Source organism: Canis lupus, chromosome 10 (genome assembly GCF_048164855.1).
Source record: "Canis lupus baileyi chromosome 10, mCanLup2.hap1, whole genome shotgun sequence".
In the NCBI taxonomy this organism is placed as follows: domain Eukaryota; kingdom Metazoa; phylum Chordata; class Mammalia; order Carnivora; family Canidae; genus Canis; species Canis lupus.
The window spans coordinates 37071269-37085972 of record NC_132847.1 but is presented as its reverse complement, the minus strand read 5'-3'; the positions used below and the strand labels follow the sequence as shown (position 1 = coordinate 37085972).

Sequence of the window (14704 nt, the reverse complement as noted above, 5' to 3'; positions counted from 1 at the left end):
GGAATTTGTTAAATATATATAATAATTTTATAATCTTAAATTATAGCACATTTTAGAGGATATGAATAGTAATCTGCTTTCCCTTTTCCTTTTGGTGAATACATGTATATCAAGAAGCATAACCAAAAAACTCATAGATACAGTGCATCTTCCATTATAGAATTAACAGACATCCACAGGACAGACTGACATAAGGGGTCTGTCCTGGAGATTATCTCCAATTACACACAGTTTCATCATTTACAGATTTCATTTTTGTGCATTTGTCTGCTCACTAAAAATATATTGGTAACACCCCGATCAGTACTCATGGTGCCTTCATGGGCAAGCAAAATGGTAAAACTTTTGAATAATTTGATGCACACATTCTTAGCTGAAGCTGACCAGGGCAATACTTTGTCGCCTTATTTTTGCTCTCATACTGTAAACAGCTGTCCTATTTTGCAGTCTTATGTAGTGCTATAGTTTATGTATTTTTGTGCTTTTCTTTCTTGGTCGTTTTGCAGTTTGTAATAGTTCCCAAATATGGTGCTGAAGTGCTTTTTAGCATTCCTAAGTACAAGAAGGCAGTTTTGTGCTATATGGAGAAAGTATGTATGTCTTATATAAGTTGCTGACTGTGAGTTTAATATTAATGGGTCACTAACATATTAATTAAAGTATCTTTAAAACAGAAACACACAGAAAAAAACAAGATTATGTATTGATTGGTTGACGATGTGACCAGAAGCTCAAAGGAACCCTGCCCTTTATTTTCTGCGGGGCAGTGGTTTGTTACTAATTCAGTGTTTGTGGTGACTTTATAGAGCGTATCTACCACAAATACAAGACTGACTTTAATGAATATATGATTGAACAAACGAACCAGTTATAACCTCTCATTCCTTCATTGAATATGGTAAAATCCTTAACACATTCTATTACAAAAGCCTGTGTATATGTACATAGAGTATTATACCTTATCGATAGTTTTATGAGTTGTGTATTGTACTAAATTACTAAATTACTTTGAAATAAAATCATATTTGGAGTGCATTTTTAATGGATAAATGTAGTTTTATCAGTTCATTCTGGGGTATTTTTTATTATATACATAAAATTTACCATTTTAACCATTTTCTTTTTTTTTTTTTTTTTTTTTTCCATTTTAACCATTTTCAAGTGTACAGTGGCATTAAGTACATTCACATTGTGCAACTTGAGTGTTTTTTTTTAATACAGGAATGGATTCTAGGAACTTGTGATTGAATTTAATAAAAGTGTCTGAACTTAGGTCTAATGAGTTATTTGTGTCTACCCTTTATGTGAGACTTTTTAAATGAATTTGGGGTTAAGAATTGTTTATAATTGCATCATAGGGCAGTGCTATTTAATGACATATATTTGAGATTGATTTGCACTTATATTTTTCTCCTTCTCCTTTTTTAGTGCTTTTTTAGGCCCAAAGGATATATTTCCTTACTCAGAAAACAAGGAAAAGTACGGCAAACCAAATAAACGAAAAGGCTTTAATGAAGGTTTATGGGAGATTGATAATAATCCGAAAGTGAAATTTTCAAGTCAACAGGTGCGTTGTATTACATAAAATTTAGTTTAGTATTATTTATTCAGTGGTGGGTGATAACCACTATTATAGCCATAGGGAAATAAATATTAAGAGCCTTGTGGATTTCAGATTAAATTGTGCTTGTGAGGTTGAACCTTGATTTTTCATATCTAGATGAAATGATGAAAATATTACCTACATGGTTAAACAGATCTCAGAAAACTGAGAAAAATATTCAATTGTTTAAGTCCTGATTGGTAGTTTGATGTATCATTGACTTTGAAGCCATATATACTGTTTTCTTAAATTCAGGTTTTATAATTTGAAGAATGTACTTTTTTCTTAAACATTTTAATTTTTAAATCCATAAAATTGTATTAGAATACAAATCTCACATGGGATAAATCTGTTACAGAAGTACAGCACAATGCAAATTATACTTAAATGTTCTTGGTGTTTAGAAGAGCAGCTTTAAATGAACCCTCCAGTTTTATGTTTTTCATTTGTCCAGAGGTTTTGTTCATTTAAATTAGACTGAAGTAGGAGTGCCTGACTGGTAGTCTGTTGAGCATGTGACTTTTGATCTTAGGGTTGTGAGTTCAAGCCCCACATTGGGCATAGAGCTTAAAATTTTTTTTATAAATAAATAAACTAGACTGAGGTAGTAAAATCTAAAGGTGATAGCAAACCAGAAATTCTACAGCTTTCTACTTTTATGTCTGTGCTTGTTTTTTTTTTTTTTTTTTTTTTTCTGTTTTTGCGTGTGCCATGCTTTTTCTCAACTTTGATAACTTTTCAGGTGATACTCTCCCTGGAAATTTAAATCTTACATTGAGGCTCCAAGGCTGCATTATGATCCTAAATATCTTCATTACCACCCAAAACTTAATTTGTTTAATCATACCATATCATATTTGCTCTGTACTTAACTGCCACAGATAATGAACTCCATGAATAAATAAGTTGTATGTGTCGTATGTGCCTAGTATTGCTATATGTGTGGCAGGATTAAGTATTCACTAAATATTGTGTGAATGTAAGACTAGATGGTCTCCCATCATTGTTGCCTCCATTGTAGAACGGGAGTCCAAAGAGACTGAATTAATCTTTCCTAAAACTTCACTCTGATCGGGATCCCTGGGTGGTGCAGCGAGCGGTTTAGCGCCTGCCTTTGGCCCAGGGCGCGATCCTGGAGACCCGGGATCGAATCCCATGTTGGGCTCCCGGTGCATGGAGCCTGCTTCTCCCTCTGCCTGTGTCTCTGCCTCTCTCTCTCACTGTGTGCCTATCATAAATAAATAAAAAATTAAAAAAAAAAAGAAAATTACAAACTGAAATAAAATTAAAAAAAAAAAAAAACTTTGATCATCTGTCCTGTGATTTCACCTTCAAGAACGTTTTTATCCTCCTGCTAGCCCAACATGGTCACCCTATTCTCTGTTCCTGTGTACCTACTAAACTCCATGTAGTTTTCACCATATATGCTTGGGATTTTCCATTTCAAAATATAATGAAATTTTTAATATGTTGTATACATGAAACCTAGCAGTTTTCTGCCCGTAACAAAAGTGTAAAAGGTTATGCTGGTGGGATGTACTCTGTTCTGGCTCAAACAGGTCCCCAGTGGCACATTCCTAGGATTTGGGGAAAGCGGTGATCCCCAAACATATATAACAAAAAAACTGACCATGGTGATTTACAGAAATTTATATAAGTAATTTTGAGGGCATTTTTATATTTTTTTTGTTGTGACTTTATAATTTTATGGGTTTTTTACAAAAGAGGAAATGGGTTTACAGTTTAGACTTGAGAAGGAAATCATTAGAGGCACAGTTTGGACTTGGAGTACTATCATTTTGTAGACCTGTGCTTACCCTCTCCCAGTATGTAATGTGTTAACCTCTGTTATTCATCTTTCTGGGCCCCTAGTAGTTCATCTGTGTAAGTTTCTTATCACCTGAGGGTACTTTTAAAATTTAGTAATGATTACTTCTCACCACCATCCTGAACCCAGAGGAATGAATGCTGCCTGACTGAATTTCCATTCACGAATATGGGGGGAATAAAAAGATGTTTGGTGGCCTCCCACTCGGTACCTTTTAAATCAGAATCACTTAAGTTTATGTCTCAGGAATCTGCATGTTAAATAAACTAAGTATGAGATCTAGATCAAAGTCTTTAAATAAAGCTGTGATATATGTCCTTTGCTAAAGCTCTGTGTCTTGGAGTAAATAAGTTTCTTTTTAGAATATGTCAGTAGTGAATAAATAGAATGCTATTGTAAATCAAGTTACGTTCTATCTTGTTTGATATTTATTGGTCAGGAAATCAGAATGGTATTCTTTGTAATTATACTTCCATTTCTATCTGTCTCACTGTTCTATCCTTTACAATTTGTATACCTTTAATTCTAGGAATACAACCCCTTATAAAACCTTTTAAAAGAAAATAATACAAAAGTAGAATTTAAAACTTTAAAAAAATTATGTATGTTAAAAGCATACATGTGGAACAGAAATGAGAATGCTCTTATAACTTTTTTGTAAATAGGCTCTTGAATCTTTTCATGGGTAGAAAAGTTTTAAATTGGGATAAAATGTTATTCTGTGAAGTTAATAGACCTGAATGTTTATAGGCATCAACTAAACAATCAAATGCATCATCTGATGTTGAAGTTGAAGAAAAAGAAACAAGTGTTTCAAAGGAAGATACTGACCATGAAGAAAAAGCCAGCAATGAGGTATGTTTAATTTCTCTTGCATTCTAAACTCGTTGTAAGGAGGAAGTTGTAAGATGGGTTGGTCATTTGATCGCAAAATAAAGTAATATTTAAACTAGTTGAGTAATGAAAGAAAATTTGTAAGGCTTATTTCCTTGTGTGAATATTAAATGCTGTATTGTAAAATAATTTTTGCATTTTTAAGATGCAGGGATGTTGTAGCGCCTGACTGGCTCAGTAGATAGAGCATGTGACTCTTGATCTTCAGGTCATAAGTTTAAGCCCCACATTGGTAATAGAGATTACTTACCAAAAAAATGCATGGATATTTTTATTTGAAGTTACTTTGCTCTATAATATGTGAGGTCCACCTATAGGAGAGTGAGTTACTGTTAGGAATCTTTTTTATTTATTTTTTTATTTCTATTTTATTTTAAGATTTTATTTATTTATTCATGAGAGACACACAGAGAGAGAGGCAGAGACACAGGCAGAGGGAGAAGCAGGCTCCCTGTGCGGAGCCAGATGTGGGACTTGATCCCAGGACCCGAGTATCACATCCTGAGCCAAAGGCAGATGATCAGCCACTGAGCCACCCAGGCATCCCAGGAATTTTTTTTAAAGCAAAGTATTGTGGGATGGGAGGTACTAGAAAAGATATTGAACTGAATTTTTTTAAAGATTTTATTTATTTATTTATTTATTTATTTATTTATTTATTTAAATTTTTAAAAAAATTTATTTATGATAGGCACACAGTGAGAGAGAGAGAGAGAGAGGCAGAGACACAGGCAGAGGGAGAGGGAGAGGGAGAAGCAGGCTCCATGCACCGGGAGCCCGACGTGGGATTCAATCCCGGGTCTCCAGGATCGCGCCCTGGGCCAAAGGCAGGCGCCAAACCGCTGCGCCACCCAGGGATCCCTAAAGATTTTATTTATTGGGCAGCCCGGGTGGCTCAGCGGTTTAGCGTCGCCTTCAGCCCAGGGTGTGATCCTGGAAACCCGGGATCGAGTCCCATGTCAGGCTCCCTGCATGGAGCTGCTTCTCCCTCTGCCTGTGTTTCTGACTCTTCTCTCTGTGTGTCTCTCGTGAGTAAATTAATAAAATCATTTTTTAAAAAATTATTTATTTATTCATTCATTCATGGGAGACACACAGAGAGGCAGAGACATAAGACAGAGGGAGAAGCAGGCTCCCTATGGGGAGCCTGATGAGGAACTTGATCCCAGGACCCTGGGATCATGACCTGAGCCAAAGGCAGACGCTCAACCACTGAGCCACTCTGGTGTCCCTGAACTGAATTTTTAAAAATCTAGCTTTGCTTCCATCTCTGTATTTGATTATCTGTGAGTTGAGGATACTGAGTCTTTTCAGGTCTCATGGAATGGTTGTTAGATGATCTCCAAAGTCTCACCCACTTCTTAAAATTTACAACCCGAAAATTCAGGATTGTACTGTAGAAAAAAGTGGTTTTATAAATTTAAAAAGACAGATTTCCTTGTGCACTAGCAAGCATGAATTTTATATTTCATCTGACAGGGGTAAGTTTTTTTATTTTTTTTAGACAAAGATACTGGCTGTTCCTTTCATTTTATAGTGATAGTGTTGACTTTGAATGTTTATAATTTTAAATTTCAGTGTTGCAAAACAAGTTTACCTAGTGAAATATGGGTATTATTTGTAGTTTAAGAAATTTGCTTTAAGTCTTGACATAATTTATTCAGTTTCATTTGTGTGTGTGTGTGTGTGTATATATATATATATATATTTTTTTTTTTTCAAATTTCAGGATGTGACTAAAGCAATTGACATAACCACTCCAAAAGCTGCCAGAAGAGGGAGAAAGAGAAAGGTAATGTTAGTGCTTAACCACAGGGATCTTAAAATAATTTTTATTTTAGATTGAGAAAGAGATAATGAAATCTTATTAAATTTAGAGTTGGCCCTTTACTCCAAGTCATTAATTTTTTGAAAGGATAGTTTATATTTACTTAGGAAAGTTATCTGTGTTTCTTTTCTAGTGATATAGCACCCTTAAGATAAGTTGAATGGTCAAAAAACAAAAAACAAAACAAAACAAAACAAAAAGATAAGTTGAATGGTAGAGGAATTAAAATGCCTCAGTTTTCATTCCTGTTAACAACACTTCCTCAGGGTTTCTCCGTAAAATGGATAATAACATATACTGATAAGGTTGTTGAAAGGATGAAATGAGTTACCACATATTAAATACCCACAATAAATCCTGGTACACAGTAATTGCTCTGTCAATATTGTCCATTCTAATGTTATTAGCAGAATTGTTGCATGAAATGAGAATATGTGACATTTTAGGAGGAGGTACACCCTTGCTTTAACTAATGTTTCTTCTTCCCTATATGAAGTTTTGTCATCACCTGTTTCTGACAACCTGTTTATGTCTCAGACTATTATACGCCAGAGATTCAAGGAAAACTAAGGCTTCGGTTATCTTACGAGGAAGTAATATACAAAAACATAATTATAGTGGCTTTTTGTTTCCTGTGGGATATGTGGAAGGAGCTATGATAACTTTAACAGGATTTTAATAATGGCAGAGTCTTGTCAGGTAGATGAAGGAGGGGACGTGAAGAACATGTGAGGCAATCTGAATAGTATATATAGAAGTGTAGAGAAAATTTCATTTTAAGCATTCCATCTCAGTATTACCAGACCATAAAGTTTGAGGGAAAATGGTACAATACCTTAAATTTAACCTTGAACTTAGAGAAGTGATGAGAGCCATTTAATCACTTATATTTCAAGCAATGTGAATGATGGAGACTGGATTAATGAGACAAGTTCACAGATTAATTCAGAATTTTAGTACTAATGTCACTGGTGCAAGCAGAGCATGGAGTAGTCAGTAATAGAAGATAAGGTCTCTTTTCGTTGAACATGTATTTTTTTTGTTGAGACAGACAATACATAAAATAAGAGTTAAAAGAGGATAGTGACTTGGTGATTAAGTCATGAAAGGCTTTTCTAAGGAGTTAGCATGAGATTGAGAGGAAGGGACCTTCTAGCAGGTTTTTTAGTGTTGTAGACTCAGAGATAGGATTTAAGAGAACTGCAGGGGTTAACATTGATGGTTGATTGGAAGTAGGTGTGTGAAGGGACGGAGGAATCTAGGGTGACTCCCAAGGTTGCCTTGGTTTGGGAGCAGAGGCATGGTGGGGAAGAGGAAGTGAAACATCTGGGGGAATTAGACTGCAGATACATAGTTTTGACATCAAAAGGGGAAAAGGTAAAAGTGAAAAGATGTAGTCACTACTATAAAGATAGGACAAAGAGGTGAGGTGGTCAAGAATGCAGAAACTAGAATCCTGAGAGAACATAATGGAGATGAGCGGTTGCTTTGTAGAGTGAAGGCTGAGAATGAACTATCAGGTGAAAAGAGAAGATGTCAAGGGAGGAAAGAATTTTTTGAAAATGGTCAATAATGTCCTGATACAGAGAGGATCCTGGAAGATATTTGATAGTGGGGCTCCCCCAGGATACTTTAAAGTCAAATGGTAAGGGCAAATGAAGGGGGTTGCAGAATAAAATGTTCAATATTAAAGTTACATTATGTTTGAAATCTTTGAAGGGAAGGAGAGAGAATGCAGCAACAGGGATTTGCATGGTTAAAGGAAAGGTTTCAAGTGAAAAAAATATGAAGGCTCTAACAGTTCCTTGCAAAACTGGGAAAGATTGAAGATGTGGAAAATATGAATAATTGTAGTAAGGAGATGCAGGATGAAAGAAAGGAGGGGGGCACATTTGAAGGACGAGACTTAACAGGAAGAAGGAGATGGACATTTCATCTTTTTAACATTAAAGAGAAGGATGGAGGAGGTTATTTAAAAATTCTGGGGAGAATTGGGAATTAAGGGATATGTATGTAGCCTCAGTCTCTTTAGTATCCCGTTCAGAGGAGGACTGCATGTATGATATAAGGCAAGAAGAAAGGATTGAAATGCTGGTGAGGAAAGAGGGCACACACAACAGGATAAAGGTATTAATGGATGGCTTTGAAATCTCAACTGAGATTGCATAAAATGAATAAGTGTTTGTATCATATCTCCCCCCCCCTCAGGTCTCAGTAGCAGGGAATAATAGAACAGAAAAGGTAGAGTTTTACAGAGATTTGTGGGACAGGTGTAGCAAAACAAGAAAACTGGAGGGCTTGCATATGAATAATGTAGTCCTATGAGGTTGGTGGTGGGGTGCTTTTAGGTAAGATCATGAAGGGAGAGTAGAGTAGTACAAGAAAGAGGGTAATAAATGGGGAGTAAAAGTGTCAAAGGGTTAGAGGTCTTAGATCAAATAAATACAGAAGAAATAAATTTGTAGTCTGTGTTTAAGATTTAAGTATGTATATTTTCTTTTATTTTCATGAGGAATGTTTTTGACTTGCCTGATTTTTCTAACAGTGGAGAATACATATCTATGGTAGGGCTGGTTTTTTTGATTCAGTATTAGTGTTAAGTTTTTATTTATGATACTAATTATTGATACTCTTCTTGCTGTCTCCTCCAAAAGACCCATTCTGCCTTTATCTTGCATAATGTTTTGATTTACTTCCAAAAATTGCAAGTGTAAATGAAGAACTGTGGGGTTTTTTTTTTTGTTGTCGTCGTTGTTTTTTTTTTTTGCATTAACTCATCAGTTTGAACTGAATTTTAGAGAATTTTGCCCTCTTAACACCTCTGTATGAGAAGAGCTGTCAGTCTTGGCTTCTCAATTTTGATACCTGGGGAGCTTGGTGAAAACACAGATGCCTGGCTTCCCACCAGAGGAGAATCAAGATTGGGGCAGGAGTGTAGAGGTGGTTTGTAAGTTTAAAATTTTAGAGATAGAACCTTAGCTGATGTTTAATGGAGCAATTTTTGTTAATGTTCCTTGAGAACAATTCATAGGTGAACTTAGTTGAGTTTATTGACTTTTAAAAATACTTTGAATATGCATTATTTTCCAACTATAAAAGCAAACATGTTTAAAATTAAAAAATGGATACATTCTTAGAAGTGGGATTGCTAAATCAAAAATTTGCATAGTTTTGGGACACCTGGGTGGCTCAGTGGTTGAGCCATCTGCCTTTGGCTCAGGGCGTGATCCTGGAGTCCTGGGATTGAGTCCCACATTGGGCTCCCTGCATGGAGCCTGCTTCTCCCTCTGCCTATGTCTCTGCCTCTCTCTCTGTGTGGGTCTCTCACAAATAAATAACACCCCCCCAGAAAATTTGTGTATTTTAAAGTGCTCATATTTGTAAAGAACCTTTCAGGAAGGTGTTGCCACTTAATTGATCATTGGTAATCAATAGTAAGATTCTTTATTTCCTTACCAATACTGAGCATTATTAAGTTTTTGGGGACCCTGGGTGGCTCAGTTGGTTAAGTGTCTGCCTTTGGCTTAATGTTATAATCTCAAGGTCCTGGGATAGAGCCCCCCTATCAGGCTCCTGCTGATCAGGGAGTCTCCCTCTTCTCCTGCCCCCTACTCATGCTCTCTTTATCAAATAAATAAAACGTTTATTAAAAAAGATTTTAAAGTTTTTTTTTTATCAATAATAGATTGTGCATGTTTTTACATGCTTTTTATTCGTTTATTTTTGTTGATCTAGTTAATGCTGAAATAATTGGTTATAGGGAAGCAGCTCATAGTGGTCCTCCCATCCTCTTTCTACACTGTCTCTTTCCTTCCATTTCAATTATGATCAGTTGTTTACATTTCCTTTCTTAATTGGTGGTTTTAACCTTTGTTCTACTGCTTTAATCAATTAAAATGACTCTGATTTGGGGCTCTTGTCTCTTTGGGGGTCATTTTAGTTTGCAAAGGGTCACTGGAATTTATTACTCCACTGTAGTAAATCACTCTTTATGGAAAATAATAACAAGAGAAGAACAGATGTCAGTTCAAAAATAAAACATATTAGTAAAAGAATAAGAAATATTAGCAGCTTAATTTCTTGTCTTGTTTGCCCCTGAGTGGCACGGTTGGTTAAGTGGTTGCTCTTGATTTAAACTCAGGTCATGATCTCAGGGGCATGAGATCAAGTCCTACCTGTGACTCCACGCTCGTGGGGCATCTGCTTGGGAATTGTCTCCTCTTTTTCCCTTCTACCCTTTCCCCTGCCTTCCCACTCTTCTCTCAAAGAAGTAAATTGTTTAAAAAATAATGTTCACTAGAGTTATAAGCAGTGTTTGGGGATGTCACTGATGAGTTCACTGTTGAAAAATCATGTACAAGTTATGCTTATTTGTAAATTCTTTAAGGTGGCATATCTTTGCTGTTGAATTAAACTTGGAATGCCTATTTACTTGTTAAGTAAATTAATTAAGTCTTTGTAATTCAGGCAGAAAAACAAGTAGAAACTGAGGAGGCAGGAGTAGTGACAACAGCAACAGCATCTGTGAATCTAAAAGTGAGTCCTAAAAGAGGACGACCTGCAGGTAGGACTATTAATGTTTAAATCTCTGGCTTGTTAGTACTCTTATTACAGTGTTGTGCCTCAGATACTTTGGAATAGGTGGGTAGGCAGCCTATATATATAGATTTATATATATATATATATGATGTATGTATAAACTTCAGAGGAGATAAACATAGTTTCTGCTTTGTGTGATCAAGTATTTTAGATTTAAAATAATTGCTTGGGACTTTTTTTTCATTTTCTGTTTTATCTCTCTTACATTTTCCCCTAATAGCGGCACATGAGGCTGTGGTGAGGTTATATTCCATGAATGATGGGTTTATTTTACCTCTTACTGTAGAAAGCATAAATTTTCCAAATGGAAATTATTGCATTCTTTGTGTCAGGACCTTTATAGTATGCAGCTGTCTTCAGCATTGCCTGTCGAATTCCTGCCTAATTCAGGAAATTGGAAATATTTTGGAAGGATATACCTCTAATACAAAGTTAAACAAAGAAAATTAACCAAAATGGGACCAGTTCTTTTTCTAACTATAATTGAATTCTTTGAAAATGGGGGAAGATCAGTAATACCCAGAAAAGAAAAATCCTGAGATTTGTTTCTATCATTATTTTTGGAATTTGATAATGGATCAGATTAATGGTGTTAGGAAATTCGGTGAACTCTGATGCAGATTTTCAAAGATATGAATGTACAATATACGCTTATTCTAATATGTATATGAAAATTGAATATAAGTAGTACTATCTATTATACAGTTGAAACCATGAAGAATGTTCTTCTAAACCCTCTTAGCTATACTAAGGAGGGAATGAAGATGACTCTGTTCATCTACCCCCTTTTAAATACTCTGTTGTTGCTCATTTGAATCATTGAGGGATATGATATTTAAAACTTAAGATGATAATATCTTTAATAAATCACTGATATTCTTAGTATATATCATTTGTAATCTTTATATGTGAGAATTGCATCTTGAAAGATGGTAGTTACTGATTTTGTTTTTCCCTGTAAATGTTAGCTACAGAAGTCAAGATCCCAAAACCAAGAGGCAGACCCAAAATGGTAAAACAGCCCTGTCCTTCAGAGACTGACATGTGAGTTTATTTTTAATGTATAATTAGTTATACACTGAATGAGGCATTTAAGTATAAATCTCTCTGTATTTATACCAGTTTTATTTTATAGGATATTTGCTGTTACTATTTTGTGTTTCTAAAAATTATGGGAGAAAACTATTGAAAAGTTTTTTGTTGTATAAAAAAAATAGTAAAAATGGGGAGTCAAGAGCATCTGCTGCATGGTTCAGTCGGTTAAGTTTCCAACTCAGATCTTGATCTCAGGGTCCTGAGTTCAAGCCCTGAATTGGGCTCCATGCCTGGCCTGGTGCCACAAAAATCATTTCATTAAGACATCCTCTTGGTATATCAGGATATAAACGTACTTAGATAATACAAGGTAAAATCTGTAATAGGGAAATTAGGCAAGATAGTGTGTTTAAGGAAACTTGACTAGCTCCTTCAGAGTAATTTAGGACTACTACTAAGTGTGTGGGGGCGGGTAGGGGCGCCAGGGTGTTGTAGTCATTTAAGGGTCTGACTCTTAGTTTCCTTTTTTTTTTTTTTTTTTTTTTTGACTCTTAGTTTCCACTGGTTAGGTAGTGATCTTGTGGTTGTAAGAATGAGCTTCCTGCCTGGCTCTGCTCTTGATGGCTTGAGACCATCCCGCCCTCTGTAGGCGTGCTCTTTCAAATAAATAAATCTTTAAAAACAATACTTTTAATGGGAGCCTGGCTGGATCCGTTTGTAGAGCATATGACTCTTGATCTTTGGGTTGTAAGTTCAAGCCCCATATTCGGTATAGAGATTAGACGGTTTTTATAATGTGAATTTAAAATTTTAGAGTATTTTATGGTAACTACTTAACAAAGTAATGTTTGTTTTTTTCTTGCCACCTTTGTTTTTCACAGATGGATATTGTTTATGTGGCTTATTGTTATGTGGCTTTTCTGGGTAGAAACTTCAACAGAAAGGAAAGATACATTTAGACAAAGGGTAAAAAAACCCATTTTAGCTATTGTGTGTAAAGATTTTATAGAGAAGGCTCAAGCAAGTTGGTCATTTAAGAGGGGATTTATTTTCAGTGTTTTGAAACTGAAACATAGGAAATTTTAGTTATAGAACACTGAAGCATTGGTACTTTTCAGTTAAATATGTTTGAAGAGTTTTATTGTACTGACAAGCTAGCTCTTAAAGTATTCTCAAAAATACTGGCACAGGGACGTCTGGTGGCTCTGCCTTTGGCTCAGGGCATGATCCCGCAGTCTCAGGATCGAGTCCCGCATTAGGCTCCCTGCGGGGAGCTTGCTCCTCCCTCTGCCTGTGTCTTTGCACCCCCCCCCCTTATGAGTAAATAAATAAATAAAATCTTTAATAAAAAAAAATAGTGGCACAAAATTACAACATGGTTTTAACTACTGTAATGAAATTAAGAAATTAGGTACACGCAGGTGAGTTTGTTTTCTAAACATACCAAATCCCACTCATTCCCTGCCTAATCTAATCATGGCATCAGACATAAAGTCTAGGATTTCATGATTGATAGAAGGCCTTGATCTGAAGACTTAGGAACCGAAAACACAAGTTATTTGCTCCGTTCTCCCCTTTATCACATACCTAGATCTGAGATAGGGAGCCATACAAACTCTTATGCTCTTATTTGGAAAGGAGAAGCTTAAAAGAGGCCTACAGCAGTCATTGATCCCTAAGAAATATAAAATTCTGGGAAAATACTGTGAGATCTATTTTAGGTGTAAGGAAGGTTCCCTTGATTAGGCCCCGGTTTTCCCGAGACTGTCAAGGTAGACCATTTCTCTCTGGCTTTTAGCTAATCCTGTGACAGTTCTCTACTTTTCAGTATCATCCTTATTGCATCTGAAAAGGTCATTGGAAAATACTACCCTCATCAACTGGGTAGTATTGTGTCTACTTTCAGGCTATAGGATGTTGGGGACCCAAGCTTCCTTTTTAGATCTCTGTTAATTTCTCCTGATGGAGGCTATGTTACTTTCAGTAATAATAATACTTTATGGTGTGTTATTTTAGTCAGCTTCATGCCTAGTGGCCTTGAAAGGCCATAGGACTTTCCTCAGACTTGGCTTTTTTAAATTTGTTTTTTCCCCATCGCCCCCCTCAGACATACTGATTATATATTTAATTTACATTCACTTTGAATTTATAGGTTTTCCTGAGAAACCCTTGGTCTCTTCCCTAGAAACTGTTCATCTGAAGGACCAATGTAGTCCAATTTGAATTAGGAAAGATTAGGAAAGGCTGGTAGCTTATACCTTTTTTTTTTTTTTTTTTTTTTTTAAGAGTTTAGTTATTCATGAGTGAGACAGAGAGAGAGAGGCAGAGACACAGGCAGGCAGAGGGAGAAGCAGGCTCCGTGCAGGAAGCCTGACCTGGGACTCAATCCCAGGACTCCAGGATCATGCCCCTGGGTGAAGGTGGCGCTAAACCACTGAGCCACCCAGGGTTCCCCAGTTTATACCTTTCTTTGATTGGATCTTTGACCCCAGTCTTTTTCTGAATTTGAAAATTCAGTGGGAATTTTCAACACTGAAGTGCACGGAATTTTTAGGTTCTTCTTTTGTCATTTGCTATTTTTAAAAACTCCTTTCTTTAAAAAAAAATTAAATTAAAAAAATAAAAACTCCTTTCTTAAAAAAAAAAAAAAAAAACTCCGTTCTTTCTTGAAGTGTCCTTTTAATATCCTAATAACAACCCACTGAAGATGCTAGCATTCTATCTTGAAGCCTCGTCACCTAAAGGCACTGAATTTTCTTTCACATTATCACAGGTAACAGTTTTGCCCACTGTATAAAAAAAATTAGGTTTTTCGAGTTTTCAGCCCCAAAGTCAGTGTCACATGTTTTAAGTTTTTACATAAATTTTATGTATCCATGAATGTTTTGCAAAGGCATGTATGGACAGCCTCAAAATA

General features: G+C 35.7%; 1 protein-coding gene across 5 annotated transcripts in view; it reads left to right on the top strand.

Annotated features, from left to right (window-relative positions):
* The window catches only part of PSIP1 (PC4 and SRSF1 interacting protein 1), a 43479-nt gene that overhangs the window by 17091 nt on the left and 11684 nt on the right, over window positions 1-14704 (top strand). For all 5 annotated transcript variants that reach the window (XM_072841415.1, XM_072841414.1, XM_072841416.1 and 2 more), the window contains exons 4-8: window positions 1429-1567; window positions 4182-4286; window positions 6055-6117; window positions 10621-10717; window positions 11721-11796. In XM_072841415.1, coding sequence (XP_072697516.1) covers window positions 1429-1567; window positions 4182-4286; window positions 6055-6117; window positions 10621-10717; window positions 11721-11796 — 480 coding nt within the window. The remainder of the gene's footprint in view (window positions 1-1428; window positions 1568-4181; window positions 4287-6054; window positions 6118-10620; window positions 10718-11720; window positions 11797-14704) is intronic.